This window comes from Lucilia cuprina, chromosome 5, assembly GCF_022045245.1.
Source record: "Lucilia cuprina isolate Lc7/37 chromosome 5, ASM2204524v1, whole genome shotgun sequence".
Classification (NCBI taxonomy): Eukaryota; Metazoa; Arthropoda; class Insecta; order Diptera; family Calliphoridae; genus Lucilia; species Lucilia cuprina.
Window position 1 is genome coordinate 35,025,919 of NC_060953.1, and position 22,341 is coordinate 35,048,259.

Below are 22,341 nucleotides of genomic sequence, written 5' to 3' on the forward strand. Positions count from 1 at the left end.
TGCACGCGCTTATTTTTGGACTGTTTTGGTTTTTTTTAAACGATTTTTTCATTATTTCAGGTCAACAATATGAAGGGAAAAAATGTAAACAAAATACAATATTTTTCAACAGCACACACGGCGACGCACACACAAACCCGTGAATAAATATACTTTGGCAGTGGCAGCAGCGAGCCTGCCTCTGGTCAATACGAAAAAAAAAAACCAAAAGAAAAAATTCACTGAACAAAACCAAGAGTGCAAAAAATTTTATGAAAACACGTGAAAATCAACATTAAATAAACACTTTTCGAATGCAGCATGTGAAGTTGAAATTGTTGTTGCACTTATTAACCGAAAACTTCTGAAATTTTTAACTGATTTAGAGAAAAATTTAATTAAAAACGAATTCACGACAGCACTAGCTAGAGCTTATTTTGGAAATTATTGAATTTTCATTAAACTGAGTAATATTCAACATAAAAGTTTCTTTACAAAAAATAAAAATTTTATAAAAGTAAAAATTGTAAAAATATACTCATGGTGTAGGGTATCATATGGTCGGCCATGCCCGATTATACTTTCCTACTTGTTCATTCATCAAAATGTATTCAACTGGTATTTTTGCATTTTTTGTAATAAATTATTCATTGATTGACTGATTTCGTCCATGGATCAAAAGAAGAGCATGTACCAAATTTCGTACTAAATCGACAAATTTACAAGCTAAATCGGCTAATATACTCTGAATCAATTGCTATAATATAAGGTGGATGTCAAGTCAAATATCGTCACAAACGCCGATATATCAGATTGTAAGCCTTGTAATACTACAATTCAGCATTTTGCACTTTAAAGTATTTTGTCATTCCTAACACCCATCTTGCTCAACAAGAAAAAAACGTATATATAGCATCAACAACTTCAGCAAGCTATTTCAACATATTGTATGGCGACATTATAATTGAAATTACAGAAAACAACATCTGTGTGAATCACGAAACTCGAATGCGCAACAATATAACAAATTTTTCCACAAACCAGCAACACTATCATCATCAGCAGTTTGACAAGCATCACACACATCCCCATGCTGATTAAAGATTCTACAAGTAGTGTTATATATATTCTCAAAAAACTCAATAAGTTGCTATTAGCTTTTATCCACTTTTATCTTGACTGTCATTTTTTTGTGAAATCTTTTAAATTTGCTTGTTAGTTTGACATATATGTATATGTACGTCGTAACATGGTAAAAATATCATATTTTTATCATGCGTCGTAATACTTATATTTTTGAAATTTAAGAACAAACTTATAGATGCGGGAAAAATAGTAATATAAAAGTTATGTGAATTGCCTACATAACTCAGTACAAGCGGCAAGTATTGATTTGATCGCGTGTCGTCGTCATTCTGCAATCATGAGGAACAGATGTTGTTTTGGCCTCCATGGCGAACAGTGCGTCAAGTGTACAGTATGCCATTGGCAAAAACATATATAAGGATGTACTCGGCGAGAACCTTAACCTACCTTAACTAACGGCAATTACCAATACTGCCGTTCCTAGGCCTCAAAAGGGACACCGCAGTTTCATCCATAGGATCCACTGCATCAATAGCGGATTTAGGCTACTCGGGGAAGTCAAATCCAAGGAGCGAGGAAGTTATCACCAATATCAATGTCAAAGATCTTTATTAATTTTAACCAAAACCAGGAAGAACTAGTTATGCGACACCTAACTATAGTCTTGTAGACTATGTCGCAATGCTTCTAAAGAGAACTTGTATAAAATATCTAAAAATACTCTGAATACTGCCTTGAGTTGGATTCAACCGAGAAGGCTTAAATTTTAACCTGGAAAAATGTACACAAAAAAGTCACACATTTACTGAGCATTGTTTCCTAGACAAGAAGAAGGTGTAATCCTTGACCTGGAAAGACATAAACATGAATGAAAAAAAATAGGGAGAACAAGTAATTTTTCTATATTCGTCCAAGTATGTTTTAAAAAATAGTTTTATTTATTTTGTATCTCTGCACACATGTCACACATAACATACAGACAAACAAATATAAACTGTAGCAGAAAGAAATATTAACCGTTGTACTGTAATACCACCGTCAAACTGCATTACCATCCTCAAACAAATATGAGCTGTATTACCAACATATTACTGCTTTATCTCCTTGTTCTTATTATACCCACTTACCTTCGGGAGAACAGAACAGCATCCAAACATACAAAAAAAAATACACAGATGAATAAAACCAAATACATCTCCACACGCACATGTACATCTTTATCCAATTCACAGTGTTGTTGTTGCTTTTTTAACAAAGCATGAAAAATTTGGCTTTTTTGATGAAATTTTCAGAGGTTGTCTCGGATTTTTGCTCATATCTCCGTTATTTATAGACCGATTTTGCTGATTTTAAATAGCGATCTTCTCGAAAGCATGTCGGATCTCACCGATATCTGGGGACATCTAAAAACTGATTTCAACAGACGGACAGACAGACAGACGACGGACATGGCTTAATCGACTCCGCTAAGGATCCAGAATATATATACTATATAGGGTATATATATTATAGAAATTACATACGGAATGACAAACTTATATATACTCTTCTCACGAAGGTGAAGGGTATAAAAAGATGAATATATGTGAACACTATTATTTCTCTCCCAAACACGATTGTTGAATAAAAACATGAAAGCCCATTTTCTAGCTAAAATAGAAGAGGATAAAAATCCATTTTATTTCCTACCAACACTCGGCTGTTAAGTGAAAACATAAAAGTCCTTTTTCTGGTTAAACTAAAACAGCTAGTGCCAAAAGAATAAAAATCTGTGAAACTATTATTTCCGAACTAGAACAGCTAAATGGCTACACTAGAACAGCTAGGGCCAAAAGGATGAAAATCTGTGATAACTATTATTTCCATTTTCTAGCTAAACTAGAAGAGTTTGGACCTAAAGGTCAAAAGAAAATGTGTGATTACTATTATTTCCTACCAAAACCTTAATTTTAGAATGAAAACATAAAAGTCAATTTTCTGGCTAAACTAGAAGAGCTATGACCAAATGGATAAAAATCTGTGATAACTATTATTTCCTTCAAAAACTTCATAGTTAACTAAACATAAAAGTCAATTTACTGACTAAACTAGAAGAACAAAACTCGATTGTTGAGTAAAAACATAAAAGTTCATTTCAGGCTAAACTAGAGGAGCTAAGGCACTATTATTAGCTTCGCAAACTCGATTGTTGAGTGAAAACATAAATGTTAATTTTCTGGCTAAAGTAGAAGAGTTAGGGCTAAAAGGATGAAAATCTGTTATCACTATTATTTCCCTACAAAACTCTATTGTTGAGTGAAAACACAAAAGTGCCTTTTCTGGCTAAACTAGAAAAAGTAGGGCTAAAGGATATTTCCTACCAAAACTCGATTGTTGGTTAAAAACTTTAAGTTATTTTTCTGACTAAAATAAAAGAGCTAGGGCTAAAAGGAAAACATAAAAGTCCATTTTCTGGATAAACTGGAAGAGCTAGGGTCAAAACGATGAAAATCTATTTTTGAGTGAAAACATAAAGGACCATTTTCTGGCTAAAATAGAAGGGCTAGATATAAAAGGATAATTATCTGTGATCATTAATATTTCCTATCAAAACTTAATTGTTGAGTGAAAACATATAAGTCCATTTTCTAGCTAAACTAGAAGGGCTAGGGATGAAAATCTTTGAACACTATTATTTCCTATCAAATCTTAATTGTTGAGCGAAAACATAAAGGCCAATTTTGTGGCTAAACTAGGAGAGCTAGGGCCAAAAGGACAAAAATCTGTGATCACTATTAATTATTGCCAAATCTCGATTGTATTACAATACATTTTCAAAAACTTCGGAGTCTTTGCAGACATGGGAAAAAGTCTGCAACGGAACAAAAAATTGGACCTGCTACAGTTGACTACGCGATGAGGCAACAAATCACGTTGAAGCTGTTATAGGACATTGTCTGCCTGTCGAAATAGTACACATTATAACTGTACGGACTGTATTATTTATTTAATGGAATCTGTGTCGACTTCCCTATAGTTAGACAATGCAAGAAGGATCTATCAATGCTGGGTCGTCTGTCTGACATTACCCTTGCATAGGGACTACTACGGTATCTCTGACGCCGTTTCAGTAGCAACTCCATTAAGTTTTATCAAGAGTAATATCCTCAGATTCTTTCTTCAAAAAAGCAGAAAACAAGTGGAATAACCTAGATACATGCAAAGGGGCCAAGTTATTATGGGCCTCCTTCAATGAGAAACGCACAAGACACCTTGTAAACCGAAGTAGGCGGGACATTCAAGGCTGATAGTAGTAATAACAGGACACTGGGTAGTAGGCAGACACGCAAGTCGGCTTGGTCTTCCTTACAATGATCATTGTCGCAGTTGCAAAGACAAGGAAAAGGAAGAAACGGTCTTCCATCTCCTCTGCGACTGCCCTGCTCTGGCCGTAAAGAGAAAACGCTTTCTTGGCAATCACTTCATATCTAACCTTGGTGAGATATCTGAGTTTAGGCTTAATGATATCCTCAGATTTCTCACAGATACGGGCTGGATCTAATACTAAAAAAATACAACATCTGACGAGTGTAGTGGTCCGGTCAAAACGGAGTCTCTTAGATTCTACTCGACAGTTCGCGCGCTGTGAACCACCACGTAAATCAACCAACCATCTGTGTCAATGTTTCAATTAGTATTCATTTTCAAAGGATTTCATTATTAATTAAAACCATTTAACTTAAATTGTGTATGAATTGTATTCTTTTATTTCAAATGTTTATTTTTATAATAAATACATATAGCAGATTTGTATTTATTTATAATTATTACGAATATTAAATCTTATAATCTAAAAAAACGTTTCCTTCTTTCATTTATAAGAAAATTTTAAATCGAAAAGAAAAACCTAAAGCAATAATTATTTAGAAATAACACAAAAAATTAAATAAACACAGTTTTTAATAATTTCAATACTAGATTTAACACAAATAATTAAAATAAAACTAATTAAACATAATTTTGTTCGGGAATTTTTTTAAAACAACTAATCAAAATTTAGATATGAATATTTTGTTCATAACAAAAGTGCAATTAAAATGAGTAAATTTCTAGAAGAATTCTCTATTTCGTATTATTTACACGATCTTAGAGATTTGTCACTATATCACTAGATTCACCGCGAAAAACATGAGAACTGGAACCATGATTTTGGCTATAGCTTTTCATATTGATTTCCATAGTGTTCAAAGCACTAGAAACATGATAGAGATTTTCCGATAAAATGGCATAAACTTCAAATAATTCCGAGTCCGATTTGGATACAATAAATGCTTCTAAAATTAATACAAATAATTTAGTATAAAAAAAGTATGAATATTATTTCCAATTAACAACTTACCTTGTCTATCTTTCATAATACTTTGTGCATATGCATTCAATATAATGGACATTTCATCATATTTCAAGCGATTATCCAAATTCGTATACGAGAATATGGTTAGATTTAAATTTGAACTGGTCATTTGTGTAATGCGTTTGTATTGACGCACATGCGTTATGGCTGTTGACCATTTTTGAGCATCAATTAGTTCTTGCAAAGCAGTTTCGAATTCTTCATTTGTCATGGGTATGCCGGGCGATGGAGTTGGTGTATGTTCGCCTTCTGTTGAGGTCGACGTGTCAAGTGTCTCCAATTCTGTTTCGCTTATGCTGCGCACTAGGGCATCACGTACTAAAGCATATAAATCGGATATGTCGTGCATCTAAAAGAAGTAAAGGTTAATGTTAAAAATGTTGTAAATTCTTTATGTCACGAATTAACCTGACATACACATGAAATAAATGCATATCAAGACCAAGAGCTAAATAATAGAGTTTAGCTCTTGATCTTTGACCTGTTCCAAGATAAAACTGTAATAACAGCGCAGAAATGTCGAAAAAAGGAAAATACACAAAGATATAATCTTTAAGCGACTGAACCGATAAAATTTCACTTATCTAATGAAGTTTTGAATCTCATAAATCCATCTGACAAGCGTCTAGAGATCCCTAATATAAGGCGATATTGTTTTTTGACTAAAAAACACTTTTTATACCCTTCACCTTCGTGAGAAGGGTATATATAAGTTTGTCATTCCGTTTGTAATTTCTATAATATAATTTTCCGACCCAATAAAGTATATATATATTCTGGATCCTTATAGATAGCGGAGTCGATAAAGCCATGTCCGTCTGTCTGTCTGTCTGTCTGTTAAAATCAGTTTTTAGAGGACCCCAGATATCGGCGAGATCCGAATTTTCAATAATTCTATTAGACATGCTTTCGAGAAGATCGCTATTTAAAATCAGCAAAATCGGTCGGTAAATAACGGAGATATGAGTTATTGTACAATAATTTTTATGCGAATAATGTAAGTTTGAAATTTAAAACTAACACAAATTTTTTCCAAGTGCTTTTTAAAACAATTTTTTACGATAAACAAAAACAAAATCTACGTCTCGTCAATGTTTACCAGCAATGAATCAGAGGTCGAAGTCGACCGGCTTCGAGTCGGAGCTTAGCCGCCGCCGAACTATATTTAGTTGCTTGAGCCGCCGCCGAAACATTCGGCTTAAATTGACTCAAATTTTTTTAATGTTTTTATTAACTAGACTTTAAGATCAATTATGTTTAAAATACACTATGGTGAAGGGTTTATATGATTCGGCACAGCCGAATATAGCACTCTTACTTGTTATATATGAGATTTCATCAAAATCATCATCTAGTGTCTAGTACTCTTAATACTTTCTAGGATCTACATTTATTGATTGAAGAATTAAATCAACTCAACTTACATTTTCATTTTGTCTAAAATGATTAACAACATTCGAGCTTATTTTATGATTCGATTCAATGAGTAGCAAAAGTTGAAACATCAGTTTGTACAAAGCTCTTCCCAAGTCCAATACAACTTCAGTGGATGCTGGATCAAATGGCATATAGGGAATGGTAGAAGTAGATGCTATGTCCATGCCAGAAGCGGCCACATCATTTTCATTAAACAACGACAATTTACACGATGTTTTAACAGAGTCCAAGCACTGTAAATAAATTTGAAAATATAAATTAATTTTAAACGAGAATTGTTATAACTAAACTCACCTCCAATACTTGATCCTTACGATCGAAAAAGGTTTCTAAATGTTCTTGTATTTCGAGTACATTAAAACGTAACGTCTCAAATAGTCTAGGCGTTGTAGTTTGATTTTCACTACACCAAACTCGAGGTGGATCTGCTCTTGAACTTAGCAAATCGGTAAACAGGGAAATTCTATTACCCAACTGTGAACCAATGCCGGTAAAGAATTTCTTTGCTTCCTTTGAAATACTAATAGTTTTGAATGTCAACTCTTTGATAAGACGATACAGTTGCATCAATAATTCGGAAGTATGAGCCGAGGGTTGATTTATCAGCATGGCCTGTAATTGTTTGCGCCAATTTTCCTCAGCTTCATCGCGTACGGCCGCACCAAAACGTATGATGCCCGGCAAATGAGGTGAAGCATTACAGGGAGTTATATCTCCTAAATCACCAGCACTAGAGCCACTTGTGTCACTGCGAGAAACGGAATTTCTGCGACGTCTCTCCCTTAAACTCAATGATGTAGGAGGTCCTACATTAAATGTGGATTTGTAGGACTGACGATGATCTTCGTCTATGGGTGACTCTGATTCAGCTTCTTCATCAGAAGAGTCATCGGCTGTTTGTCTTCTACGTTTACTTAAAATTGGTGTTTTATCACTAAAACTATCCTCCAAGGCTGATGAATGGCCACCTTTAATAGAACCAGTGCCTCCTCCACCACCCATGCCACTACCACAATTAAACATATCCTCCTCTCCCTCAAACAACTGATGACGTCTAACACCCCAATTGAAATTGTCCGTCGATTCACCAGCTATACTGTCTTCATATTCCAAGAAATCAAAATCTTTGAAAACGGTAAAATCTGGTTGACCATCATCTCGACGTGAACCACTGCTTAAATCACCCTGAGGTCCAGATGTCTCTTCGGTTGAGGAAGCAGCCGATGACTGTCTCTCCATGAGATCCGAAGATTGACTGAATATAACCTAAAGTAAAAGAAGCATTAGTTACAATTTTGCTGAAACACTCGTTTTTGGGACATAAAAAGCTTTAATAGACATTTAGTTTTCATTTTAGTTTATTTGTTAGAAAGAGTAATGAAAAGGCTTACGCTTTGTCTGGTGATTATTGATCCAGTTAGAAGCGTAGGGCTTAAAGACTGGAAATTTCAGCATGCAAAAAGTAAATTATAAATTTAAAAGTAAATTTTACAACGATAGAAAGAGACTTTTGAAAGAGAGAGAGAGAGACAGACACATGCACAAGCTAATATGTTTAAATAAAGAAGCGGAGTCAAAATTAAAACTTCAAGTATAAAAATTAAGCATTTTATGTGGGTGAATGAGTTTGTTTTTGTTATCTTTAGAAAATGTAATTTAATGTTGACTTAAGTTTGTCTCTACTTTCTCCTCTTCTTCTTCTCATAATCTGAATAGTCCGTTATAAACTTACTGACAAAGACCCTAAATGAGCAACGTTCCATTAGTATTATTATCATTATAAAATGTTGGCTATAAGGCTATTAATATTATGCATTCTAATATACTGGACCTATAATAGTGAAAATTGAAAGGTTCTACCATTCTTTTACTTTCAAACCTAACATAGTTCGTTCGTCCACAACCTCATTAACATGCACATCACAGTGCTCCGGCACCCAACACAGTCTATAACAAACAATCTTATAATGTACCCAAGGGCATTTCTACACTCTAACAATATGATTCCGTATTAGTTCCGTCGCTATCCAGATCTCTAGGATTTCTACTTCAAAGACACTACATTCGTGCTAATATGTTGATATTAGCAATATAGACAACGGCAATCGTGCCAGTATTAATCTTTTACAAAACAGACTATCAGATACAAGCCAATCATCCCTAGTTGAAAATTTAATCGGTGGTGTTTTCCTGAAGTCTAGGAATGGAATTACTCTGATCAAGAAGACCTAGTTCGTACTGATTTTTTGTATAGTAATCGAACGAAGGTTTGATCAACAAAGACTTGTCTTAGTTGATTTCCAGCTGTTACACCCGATACAAAATGTTCAATAGGTGGCAGGTACGGAATGGTGTCCAAGACCGCTTGTGGAGAACTTATAATAGCTTTGAGCTTTATTGAGCATCTATCTATAACTGTTTTTCCTCAAAGCTTCCCACCACACAATGCAACTATATATTTCAATGTGCTGATAACCAATATGTGCATCAGAATTACCATATCTGGTCGCAGACCCGAATTTTTTCCCCATAGAATTATTGCATGTGTTAAAGGCATTGAATAACTTTTTCATTATTTTCTGAGTATTTTCCTTCCATGACAGCTCGCGATCAAGGAAAGTCCTTAAGTACTTAACTCTTCTAGATAAACTTATTTTGACGCCATCCAGAAAGAGAACATGAAATTGTCAACTTTATACCTTCTGGTAAATAGGAACATTTCCTTGGGATTAAAGCCCATAACGGGAGTGCGTCGTCCGCACAAAAAAGATTCTAGTAGACGCAGAAAAAAAGATAAATCAATATTCTGTGGTGTTATGCTGATAACCCTTCCTCTAATGCAGGTATCCCATAAGTTCGTGTTAATAATTCTGCTGCTATGCATGCAAGAGTATATGATTTAGTTAAAGGGAATATGGCTAATGTAAAAGGCAACATTATGGGCAATGTTAACATGGAGTACATAACTAGATTTATGATAAAAGAATGACATCGAAATTCACATTTCTAAAGACAACAAAAAAGTAGTTAATTCCTTCAGCATAAAGTTTTCAAATTAAAAGCTTTGTTTGCTAAGTTTGTGTGTTTTGCTAAATTTTGTTAGTTTGACATACAAATAATGTTTATTACCTTGGAGCATATGGAGTTTATGAAATCATCCTAAATTACCATTAAATGTATGAACATAATAAGGAATAAGGGCAAAGGCAAAAAGGAGGAAAAATTATTTTAACAAATGAATTTATCAATTTATAAACGTAAGTTTTAAAAAAATTTACAACTAAAGTTAACCATGCAACTAAAAAAGAAGGATTAGGTAACAATTGTCTAAATGTTAAATATGTATAATAGGTTTATTAGGTTTACAAACTAAATTCAATTATATTTCTATGTACAATTAACTAAAAACAAACAAAAAAAGCTTACCGAAGGCGATTTGGGTAAACCAACACGTTGCCCGCAAGTGGTTAGTAAATTAACCAAACATTCTCGAACACGACTTTGACACATCCAAGGACGTTTCCAGCCACTTAAAGGAGCCGTATCGGCTGGCGATAAGCTAGCGCTACGTCTGGGTGAATTTGGTGTACCAACATTGCTGCTGTTGTTGTTGTTGTGTCCAACGGAAGGTTGTTGATGCAAATGTGAGCCATTGTTGTAGTTATTCGAACGCATTTGATTTTGTGCTGTCTGATTTGCTGCATTGTTTGAGCCAGAATTTGGATTTACATTAGAGCCAGCTGCATTATCTTCGGTTTTCAGTAAAATACGACGTCCTATTAAAGGTGTTTGCGAGACATCGAAAGTGAATTCCATTGTGCGTCCGGCTAGTTCCTTTTTACAGAACATATCCGAATCCGGATATGTACCATAGAAAGAGAACGAAAACCCAACGCTACCTCCCTCACTGGGCGGCACTACTTGCAATGAAGAGCTACGCGTAACAATAAGTTTTAATATTTTAAGGGAATCTTTCCAGTTGGTGGTCTAAAAAGTAAATGAAATTTTGAAATATTTAAAGAATACTATATGCCTTCAAGATAATATATTACCTCTAAATATTTGCCAATTGCTCTCAGTAAATCAGCATTTATAGTTTGAGCCTGAGGCGGTGTTAAATCGACATAGTGTAACATACAATGTATAACATTCAATACGGGCACCTGGATTTGTTGTGGTCCCTTCTCCAAAATTTCTATTAGAAATGCCAACATATGTAAACCCATATGGGCATAAGTGTCATGTAAATATTTCACCACACACTTGGTCCATTGGAAGGATTCTTTGCAGAAAGTTTTACGACTATACAAAGTCATAACTGTGCCTAGATTCTCCAACTTAGCTCCCAGTTCAGATGACACCTGAGCAATATTCTCAGCGCTACGTATACAAATTTCATTGGCATCTTCATAATGCAACAACATATAGGGCAGGAGGGCTATAACATTCATGGGAAAAGCACAACTCTGTGTGGGATCACAGACTGGCAAATTGAGCAATGGAGCAAATTGTGAAAGTAGTGTAATGGTAGGCTCATAAGTTGAGGTATGAGTACAGCCCTGAAATTAATAAAAGAAAAACATAAAGCATTAAAATATAAGAACTTCTCCCTGAAAAACTAACCTTTAACAATAAAGCATGAACTCCTGGATAGGCAGTCCATTTCAATTGTTGCTGTAACTTTTCTACTTTATCTCTGGCATCTGGTCGATCCAAAGGCAGACGATGTAATACCCTGGTAAGCAGTCTTAAAGCCAAAAGAAATTCATGTTCATAATCACTTTCCAAAAGGGAAACAGATAACCAAAACAATTGAGCCAATATAGTCATTTTATCATCTTGGGTAGCTGTATCACCCAACATTTTCAAACTCTGAGCACTACGAGAACGTGACAAAGCTGATCCGCTTACGATGCCGAATTTAGCCATGTTACGTTCCATATCTATACCAGTGGCACGATTACGAAGTTCTACCTGTTTATCACAAGGTGAATTTGTAGATTTTCGCGCACAATAAGACACCGAATAACTTGTGCTGCGGGCATGACTTTGCACAGAAAAGTTGGGAGATTGAGGTGTCATGCCAGAGGGAGATTTCTTGCCACCTGATAATATTGAATTTGGACCACCATCTTTGTTGTTGAGATTAGGAGTGCTTTTGAATATATCCTTCATGACATCCAAGGGTCTAAAGTCAGAATCTAAACTATCAACAGCTGCTTCTAAAGTTAGCAATAGTTCAGTAACATATCCCTGCATGTCTTCACCCTGCTCTGCCACTGTTTCCACTAAACGAGACAGAATATCCGACAACATTCTGGAGTTGATGGGTACATTTAGAGCTCTAAATATTTGTAGGCAACGTCCGGCATAATGACGCGAGGAACATGAGAGTCCCAATTGTAAGGCAGTCTGGGCCCAACGTTCGGCAATGCGAGCTTGAGGATAACTATCGGCGAAAACCTTAACAATATGGCGTAGGAAACAGCTTAATTGTTCAGCAGATTTTATGGACCAAACTGAAATTATGTTAAATAAATATATAAAGCGAAAATGTGATTGATAAAAACATTAATATTTGTTCTACTCCTAACAAATATTTTTAAAAAATTATGTAATTACCTTTTGCTGTTATATCCTCATAATTCCATAATGGTTGACATGAGTCTTGTGCCAAAAATTTCAACAGACTTTTGATAACATGCGCTATTGGCATTGTTGGCCCAGGTTGTGGTGGGGCATTTTCGTCAGCAATTATTAAAGGAACTTCAGAATTTTCGGTGGTATTTGGATTTATTTGTAAATTTCCTGTATTTACAATGTTTTGTGTTTGTTGTTGCTGTTGCTGCTGCACTTGTTGTTGTGTTAGAGATGCTGATGATGAAGGTGATGATTGATTAATGGGCGGTGGTTGTTGTAGATTAGTATGCACTTCTTGTTGTGGTTGCTGTTGGCCATTTGATGCCGTAATCAATTGTTGCTGATGTGGCAACTGTTGTTGTTGATTACTTAAAATCACATGCTGATGATACAAAGGAATTTGATTATTTTGCATGGACATTCCTGGATATTGTGCATAAATAGCTGCTGATGCTGCAGCACCAGTTAGTTGAGATGTTGGTGCAGTTGCCGCGATAATGCAACAATTATTGTAAAGATAGCTATCAAATTCTTGATGAGATTCTGAAAAATACAAAGACAGTTTTAATTTGCTCACTTAATTAGAATTTTAGCAATGCTTTTGTCAAGAAATATTTGTACCCTACAGTATTTTTCAGTAAACATTGCAAAATAATTTTAATTAAAGTGATTAATATTAAGGAGAACTAAGAATCTCACATCAACTCTTGTTTAACTACAAGAATTCTCAATTCGCCAACAAGTTTATACTTATTATGAAATCACTAACTCTACTCCGATCAACTATGTAGTAACTAATTGGATATTGCTTTGTACATACCTGTGAAATTATTGTCAATTACTGGCAATGAGGGCACGGTTAAACCCAGATCCAGATCTGTAGTTTCACTATTCAACAAAATGCGTGCTACCGTCAAATGATCATTATGTTCAGCTAATACAATCTATAAAAACATATTTATTTTTATTTTTAAGTTCATATAGTTAGTTTTAATTAAAATATTAAACAAATAAAAATATTTTCTAGCAACATACCAATAAATTCATACATAATTGTTTGCAATGTTCGCGTACGATGACTCGTGTATGATCCAGTCCTAAAAATAGTATGTGCAACATTAAAGGCAAATGTAAAGTCCAGTCAATTCCTGGAATTCCATCCACAACAATGTCAGTGAGTAACATGACGGCCACATTGCAACTAATTAAATAAAACAAAAAGTAAACATACAAATTAAAAATGCCAGAACATTCCAGCAAAGGTATATTGTTAAACTTAATATAAATAGTTAGAAAAGCAAATTTCATAATAGATATGAATATGCATTTAACATTTATTAAAATACATACCGATGAAAACCACTTATTGGCAAACTAACGTCTGGCAAGAATTCTGTTAGTGGAGCAAAATAACCACCGTATTCAGGCATTGGCAATGGATGTGGCGCAGTAGATGCAGAGACTGTTTGGGCAGCATCTGATGAACGTAGTTCGACATTTTCCTCTTGACGCAACTAAAAGAAAGTATAAGAAAATTATTAATTAAATATGTATGTAATTATTAGAATATTTAATGAATGTTATATAATAACAACATTTTTTTTTAATATAGCTTCAGTTTAAGTATCATTTACCTCTGGATCATTGATTAAAATATCTTCTGGCCTTGGCAATATTGATGGTCCTGATGCTGCACGTATTTTATCAGCACCACGAGGTGGCCGATTGTTTGTTGCTTGTGTAAATGCTCTTATGCCGCTGTCGGATTTGCATGTACTGGAATTTAAAAATAAAATATTTATTAATAATCTCAAAATATCTAAAAGTATCAAAATTTTTTTGCTGATTTGTGTACTTTAACTTCTACTAACAAAATTATTATACTTGGTTACTGATGAACAATACATTCATACATAAGTGTATTATTAACGAAGAATAAACTAATAATTTTTAATTAATTAACATATTTTTTACAGTACTTACCCAGTTTTAATAGGGTCTTCGCCACTATGACGTTTGGTATGTATGGTGCCTTTTTCCACGGTGAGATCTTGAATGCGCGAATCATTTATACCACCAACTGGTTGTCCTTAAACAAATGAAAATTAAAACAATAAATATTATTAAAATATTGCAATTTCTAATTAAAACAAGTAGTAAAGCATAGTCGGGTATGGCCGACAATGCCAGTTATAACAAGTAAGAGTTTTATATTCGGCTGTGCCGAATCTTATATACCCTTCACCATGATGTGTTAAAAAACAGTCATTACGAATATTATTACAAAAAATCAAAATATACCAATTGTAGCCCATTTTATACGATCTAAATTAATCCGGGCTCTATATGCTTAACTTCATATTTCTAGGTTCAATATTATAGAAATTTTAAAAAGTACCCTTTGAAGAACAAAAAAGTACCAAAAACTTCCCTTTTATGGATTCCCACTTAATCCAGGCTCTACATAATGATTCTAGGTTCAATATTATAGAAAATTCAAAAAGTACCTTTTGTAGAATGAAAAAGTATCAAAAAGTCCCCTTTTATGTATTCTGGACTAATCCGGGCTCTACATACTTAATATCATGTTTCTAGGTTCAATATTGTAGAAAATTCAAAAAGTACCTTTTTAGAAAGAAAAAGTACCAAGAAGTCTCTTTTTGCAAGTTCTTACCTAGTCAAGGCCAAACATGATAAATTTCATGCTTCAAGGTTCAATATTATAGAAATTTCAAAAAGTACCTTTTGAAGAACGAAAATGTACCAAAAGTCCCCTTTTATGTGTTCTGGGCTAATCCGGGCTCTACATACTTTATTAATGTTAATGTTTCTAGGTTCAATATTGTAGAAAATTCAAAAAGTACCTTTTGTAGAACAGAAAAGTACCAAAAAGTACCTTTTTGTATGTTCTTACCTAGTCAAGGCTCTACATGCTAAATTTTATGTTTCTAGGTTCAATATTATAGAAAATTCAAAAAGTACCTTTTGTAGAACGAAAAAGTACCAAAAAGTCCCTTTTCATAGGTTCTTACCTAGTAAAGGTCCTGCATTCTAAATTTTATGTTTCTAGGTTCAATATTATAGAAAATTCAAAAAGTACCTTTTGTATAACGAAAAAGTACCAAAAAGTCCCTTTTCATAGGTTCTTACCTAATAAAAGTCCTGCATTCTAAATTTCATGTTTCTAGGTTCAATATTATAGAAAATTCAAAAAAGTACCTTTTGTAGAACGAAAAAGTCCCTTTTTATAGGTTTTTACCTAGTCAAGGTCCTACATTCTAAATTTCATGTTTCTAGGTTCAATATTATTCACGAAGGTGAAGGGTATAAAAACACATATGTATATGGATGAAAAACAAGTTTTCTAAAAGAGGATTTATTTAAAAAACAGTTAGGGCCAAATATAGGCGGAACATTACAAAATTTCGAGAAGGATTTCATTGTAAGATAAAAGTTATTATCCTGAATGGTCATAAATCAATTGTGGACGTTCAAGGAATATTCTTAAGAACAATTTGTATGTGTGGTAGGATCAAATGAAGGCCGGTCATGACATTAATTGGTAGTATCATTTACATATGTCGAAGTTATGATCTTAAAAGCTCAATCGGAGGGTCTGGTTGTATGAGGGGTTTGGTAAAAAGATAAACTGAGATAAACTTAAAGAAATTTCTTAACTTACCATCGGCCGAATGACTTGATGCCTTTCGCATACTGGTTAAACGATAAAAAGGTGGTGTTTCAGTGCGTTCAATTAAACAGTTAAGCGTTTCCACAGTTTGCAGTTCTGCCATCAACTCATCCAACAAACGATCCGGGCAGGCTCGAGCCAGATACAATGCAACACGTTTAGCCTGGTGAAATAAAGTAAAATATTTTATATTTCAGATATTTAGATAGTCTACCGGTTAATAAATCAGATAATTTATATATGAAAACTATTAATATACAGTATCGATCAAAAATAACATGACATTTGTTCAATCCACAATTAGTGTTGGACGGTTGTATTGTAGTATGTCGTAATTATCTTATTATTGATTTGTTTTTGCTTCAAGAAAAATTTATTTGAAAAATTTTTATGACATACAATGCTACAACAATACGACATCGATTGTGAATTGAACAATTGATAAAATGGGGTATAGTATAATAATCTACTTACATATGGCAATAAATCATTTGGTGACATTCCGCTCATAATAACCAAATAACGTAAAATCACTTTTAGATTATTGGGCCAAAACTGACACAAAGTGCCCCATAATTCCTCTATATCACGTGGATGAGTATCCGAAAACTAAACAAAAATTACTTATTAAAAAATATACAATGCTTCCGACAAATAATTTACCTTAGCTGTTATATAGAACAAATTATTGAGTATCATTTCAGTTGCTTCCGTAGAACCAGTGCCCTCTCTACGACCTCGAGTACCAGAGTCTGGGAAATACTAAAAAAAATTTTAAGTAAGTAATTAAGTATATTAAGTATATTAAATAATGCAAAATAGTACATCGATATTTTCTATAATATGTCTGAAAAACGTTCTCGGTTTTAGTCAGAAATCATTAGATAAACAAATAATAAATTAACCATTTTAAACACTTGCAAACCAGACGAGTACGGAAACAAACATAATAAGTAATATGCAATATAGAATTTAATGCTAAATTCTTACCATAATATAAGATAGAGGAGTCGCTGGTGGCACAGTAGTTGCTACTAGTTCCATATTGTGCAACCAAGGTTGTAAACACTGAAGTAACAGCGTGCGAACATCTTCACGTGCCGTTTGAAAACGATGAGTTATTTCTATGGAAAATAAATGTAGATTAAAATTTCATAATTATGTATTTACTTTTTTAATTTGAAATATTTATACACAAACAAGGCAAATTAATCAAGTAAATACTTGCATACCGGAAAACATAGACATTGTTAACTCAGGACGCAATTGAGCCAACTGTTTTGATAGAAATCTTTGGGAACGGCAATATGCGCTGCTAAGTAATACATCTAAAGTGCCAACTTTGTCATCTTCTAAAAGGAAAGAGAAAAAGATAAATACAAAAGTTAAATTAATTAAATGTATACAAATAGATATAAACAATGTACTTAAATAAAAGCGATATTACTACTAAACATGATGAAAAGTTGGAAAAAGAATTCTGTATAAAAACGTCTTAACGGAAACGTTATTTTCTCGACAAAATTTTATTTAATACTAAACCCTACACATAAAATGTTACAATATAGAAACAACAACAAGTAACTGGAATATCGTTCCAATGAATCTTTTTATTAAAAATAACTCTTAAATTAAGTTATTCTCTTAATCGTTGAATACAATTTGAATAAAATAAAGATATAGATGGGAAATGTTTTGGTTTTTTAATAAAAACAGTACGTATGAGAGCTATTTAACTGTTTTAACACTCATACGAAACCAGGTTTATAAAGTTAAATACATATGGACATATAAAAGTAAAACAATTATTTAAAGAATCAAAATGAAACTAATCAACTAACTAACTTACTAACTAACTAAGATATATAAGGTAAATGTTTTGGTTTTAGTTTGCAAAATACAGTACGTATGAGAGTTATTTAACTGTTTTAACACTCATACGACACCAGGTTTATAAAGTTAAATACACATGGACATAAAACAATTATTTAAAGAATCAAAGTGAAATTAACTAACTGCATGAATAGTGGTCATCCCCTGAGTGCTGGTTCAAGAAAAAATCTAACTAAATATAGTCGGCCAAATGACACCCTACACCAGTGATTATGTTCAAAATGTGTATTATTTTTTTAATAATAAATTAATGTAGGATTAAATCGTGTTATCAGATTTATGAGTGCATTTTGACCTTCAAGTCATTTCTTAAAAGGGAATTTGTATGGGGGTAGGGTAATTTCTAACCTCTGAACAAAGTTTTGAGAATTTTTATTGACATACTAGAAAATTTAACATACTTACAAAAGAACCGGTTGCATGGGACCGATCTCAATGATTTTCAATAGCATTTATAATTAGATCAAAAGAAGAGTATGTGCCAAATTTCATAAAATTATCTTGAAACAAACTTTAAATGGATAGACAGATGGACGGACGGACAGATGAACATAGCTAAATCCACTTTAATCGATACTTTAAGGTGAGTGTAGGACCATCATTTTTGGCACAAACGCATAATACCCTACTCATTATAGTTGTGTACGATAAAATGTTTGCTCAAAAGGTCATACTTTTAAAAATATATTTAGATACTAATTGAAAGTGTTGAAATATTAACAAATAATTCACTCAAATTCGATTTTGTACGAAAAAAGTAATATAATTTTAAATTTATAAATTGCATTATCCCAAAATATTATTAAATACCATTCAAATACAAACATCTTCACATTTCTATGCATTTAAAAACATATACATATGTATGTAGGTTTACCAGAAAACCACTAGTTGAATTAATTCTCTTCTTATGAGAGGGCTGAGGAGAGGTGCATAAATGTAAACAATAATACATTGTTTTCCTGTGTTTTCTACAACAATGCCGGCTTTTACAAATAATACTAGTAAAATTGAAACATGAATCGTCACGTTTCTAATGATTATCAATGAAATCCGAAAAACTAAAATAAGAGAGTTTTACAACAATGTTCCTCTACTTCCTTTATATCCCAAGCAAGCGCATTAAAATTTACTTTTTAAGAGTGTTAACAGTGTTCTCTTAAATGTCTGCCTTTGTGTTTAATGAAATTCTAATGGAAATTCCAAACAAAAAAGTTTTTCTTTTTTTTTGTCTACAAAATTATCCTTAAAAATAACATCAACTTGTAAAGTTCTTTCAGTCTTTGGCGCGCTGTTGGATTGTTAGCATTTAAAAATAAATAAATGAAAACGGTTTAAAAAAATATGTTAAAATTAAAATAATATTATTAAGACTACTGTTTTTGTTATTTTGTTTGTAAATTATAAGTAATTAAAAAATTATGTACATAACCATGTGTGTTAAATTCAAATAGAAAGAAAACCAAAAACGTTTAAGGATTATTAAATTAAAAAACACTCAAAAATTAAAATAAATTAAACAAAAATTAATAATAAATAGTAAATAAATTAAAAAATTATAATTTAGAAGAATATGTGTGCTACTTGAAAATGGAGTTATTAAAAAATTTAAAAGAAATAAAAAAATTAAAAATTTACTAAAATAAAAACAAATAATTAATATATTTCAATTTGGTAAAAATTGAACTTCGAAAACAAGTACAGTGGTAGACAATCGTTTGTACGCAACATGTTTCCTTTGATTTGTAAAGCCATTTTTAGGAGTATTGTAAACCTTTTTTTAGAAACTGGATTTAATATTAAATTACACAAAATAAAAAAAAAAAATATTTTTCTTTAATAAAAATATCAGAATAAAATTACTGTGTCAAAATTTGCTTTTAAACCAAAATTTGCTTTTAAACCATGATTTAATAAAATTTATAATAAGCCAAAAATTATATACAATGAAATAGCTTCCAAATGAAATAGCTCTCAACAAGAAAAATTAAATAAAATCCAATTTCATACAAATTACTTTTAAAATTAAACAACTTCCAAAGTTTAAAATGAAATTATTCTCAGTAATTAGGAGTTTTTAAAATTTAAGTCCCAAAATGCAATATAACTCCCAATGAAACAAATCCCCAAAAATATGAAATAATTTCCATGTTACCCATAATTTTGTGTAAAATAACTTTTAATGAAATAATTCCTAAGAGAAGTGAAATAACTCCCAACTCCTTAGAAAATTGTGTTGGACAGAAGAAAACATTTGATTTGATTTTTAACTTTATTTCTAAGTGAATTTTGACTATTAAGTCATTTTCTGAAGGGGTGTTTGTATGGGGGCTAGGGTAAAATGAAGCCCAATCATTACAAAAATCGGTAATGTCATTTATAATTCTATAAAACGAAGTTTTTTTTTCGACTTTTGTTGACATAATAGATCATTTAAATTAATTATAAACCCAAAGGCCCTATTTGGGGGTACGGTTGTATGGGGGCTAGTCGAAATAATGGACCGATTTTAACCATTTTCAATAGGCTTCGTCCTTGAGCCAAAAAAAGCGTGTATACCAAATTTCATCTAATTACCTTAAAAATTGGTTAAATGGACAGCAAGCCAGACGGACGGAAATATTTAAATATAACGTTACATTCTATCTTAAATAAACTTTTCTTTAATGTTTTTCAATTTATTAAAATTTAATTTTTTTGTTTTTCTCGTTTTTCTTGTGTAGCGTCGTATTTTTTAGTATTATTTAGGAAAAAAACTGAGTTGCATTGCTAAAAACTATTAGATTTTGATTAGATTTTAACGAAATCTAGTTACGAAGTACCTTTTTTTGTATGGGAAATTTACTAAAAATCAACTAAATTTGGCTCTGATAAATACTAGATTTCATGTATGTGTTAATGGGATATTACCTGTTGGGAGTTATTACACTGTGCCTAAATATCGAAAACTTTAAAAGGATTACATACATTTTTATATTCTGTGTAAAATGAAATTAAAAAAATGTATAAAAGTTATCACCCTAATGTGCATGTGTATCAACATAGAATAAGGATAATTTTTAAGAAGGATATAAAAAAAATATGGACTATAGAAAGATCCAAATCTAATTTGTGTTACAAACATCATTTTCGATGGATATTTAATACTTGAATTAAGCTTGGACACACTAAAATCTCTACTGAAGAGAGATTAATTTGTCTACATTATGTTTTCTGAGATTATATAAAAGGATGCAAAATGTCTCAAGCAAGAATCGAATTAGAAAATACAAAGAGAAGTAAAACTTTTTATGCATTAAAAACGACTTTAAGGAAATTTCATTATTTGTTGTATTTAATTTAATCAATTAAGAAATTGTGAAAGTTAATCTGACGAACGCAAAACCATTTAATACAGCGAAAGCTGAATTCAAAGTAAGGGTAAGAAAATCCCCTTAAGTTTCTTGGAATAATGAAACATTTGGTAGAACCACAAAGATTTTATGGGGTGAACCTGATGAGAGCAAGTCGAGAAATCTCCACAAAATTAGCAAGTATGAGGTTAGTATCATTGTACACACAGGATACAAAACAGCTATACAAAATTTGATGTGCGGATTCAGAGGAAAGTAGATCATGTGGAGAAGTAAGTGAAACTCTGGAGCACTTTATTTGCTACTGTCAAGCATTCGTTTCAGTTATTTTTAAGTATCTTGGCAGTTATATCATTCCGGGAATAACTTTCCTCATGAACATTGTTTGAAAATTCTTAGGAATAACGTTCAAGAAACTGAGTTTCTAAACAAAACTTTATTACCAAGTTACCATTTTAAGTCGTTAATTTAACACGGTGATGACCTTGAAGGCAACTACTTAAAACGTTCGCTTACAAATAGGGAGTTAAATAAGTACTTACGCCACAAGCGCTTGTCAATATGTGGTTTAGTTAGTAGTTTTATTTTTAAAATCAGTTTTTTGTGTTTTCATTGTAAAAGTTTAATTGCATTTGGCATTTTTAGTCAGTCAGTAAAGGTAATTTTCAGATGGTAACTTTTTGTGAGGTTCAGCATCTCTCCGATAATTATCGATTTAGTGGAGCAAGTTTGATGAACATTAAACTTGTTTAAGTAAAATTTTATTAATATGTTGGTATTTATAAGCCAGGTTTGAGCTTTAAAAAGGATTTTCTAAGGAGGACCTTGTGGGAGTAGGGTCAAGAACCGCTCTTCATAAAATTTAGTAA

The 22,341-nt window shown here is 32.4% G+C and overlaps 1 protein-coding gene and 1 long non-coding RNA gene across 7 annotated transcripts in view; one reads left to right on the plus strand and one right to left on the minus strand.

The window, feature by feature from the left end:
* Positions 1-659: 659 nt before the first annotated feature.
* LOC124420160 lies at positions 660-14,286 on the plus strand. The gene is made up of 3 exons (XR_006941078.1): positions 660-794; positions 13,563-14,085; positions 14,148-14,286. It is a non-coding gene; the product is annotated as an uncharacterized LOC124420160 (long non-coding RNA).
* The window catches only part of LOC111688408 (protein furry), a 137,348-nt gene continuing 119,790 nt past the window's right edge, over positions 4,784-22,341 (minus strand). For 3 of the 6 annotated variants that reach the window (XM_046952267.1, XM_046952271.1, XM_046952269.1), the window contains 19 exons: positions 17,459-17,578; positions 17,217-17,350; positions 16,890-16,988; positions 16,701-16,835; positions 16,218-16,389; positions 14,519-14,624; positions 14,170-14,311; positions 13,886-14,049; positions 13,571-13,736; positions 13,356-13,479; positions 12,518-13,078; positions 11,519-12,414; positions 10,948-11,454; positions 10,322-10,882; positions 8,287-8,334; positions 7,190-8,161; positions 6,883-7,128; positions 5,444-5,807; positions 4,784-5,378 (listed from right to left, as the gene is read on the minus strand). In XM_046952267.1, the coding sequence (XP_046808223.1) occupies positions 5,191-5,378; positions 5,444-5,807; positions 6,883-7,128; positions 7,190-8,161; positions 8,287-8,334; positions 10,322-10,882; positions 10,948-11,454; positions 11,519-12,414; positions 12,518-13,078; positions 13,356-13,479; positions 13,571-13,736; positions 13,886-14,049; positions 14,170-14,311; positions 14,519-14,624; positions 16,218-16,389; positions 16,701-16,835; positions 16,890-16,988; positions 17,217-17,350; positions 17,459-17,578 (5,705 nt within the window). In that variant the 3' untranslated portion in view covers positions 4,784-5,190. The remainder of the gene's footprint in view (positions 5,379-5,443; positions 5,808-6,882; positions 7,129-7,189; positions 8,162-8,286; positions 8,335-10,321; positions 10,883-10,947; positions 11,455-11,518; positions 12,415-12,517; positions 13,079-13,355; positions 13,480-13,570; positions 13,737-13,885; positions 14,050-14,169; positions 14,312-14,518; positions 14,625-16,217; positions 16,390-16,700; positions 16,836-16,889; positions 16,989-17,216; positions 17,351-17,458; positions 17,579-22,341) is intronic. The other 3 variants (XM_046952272.1, XM_046952270.1, XM_046952268.1) reach the window with 2 other exon arrangements.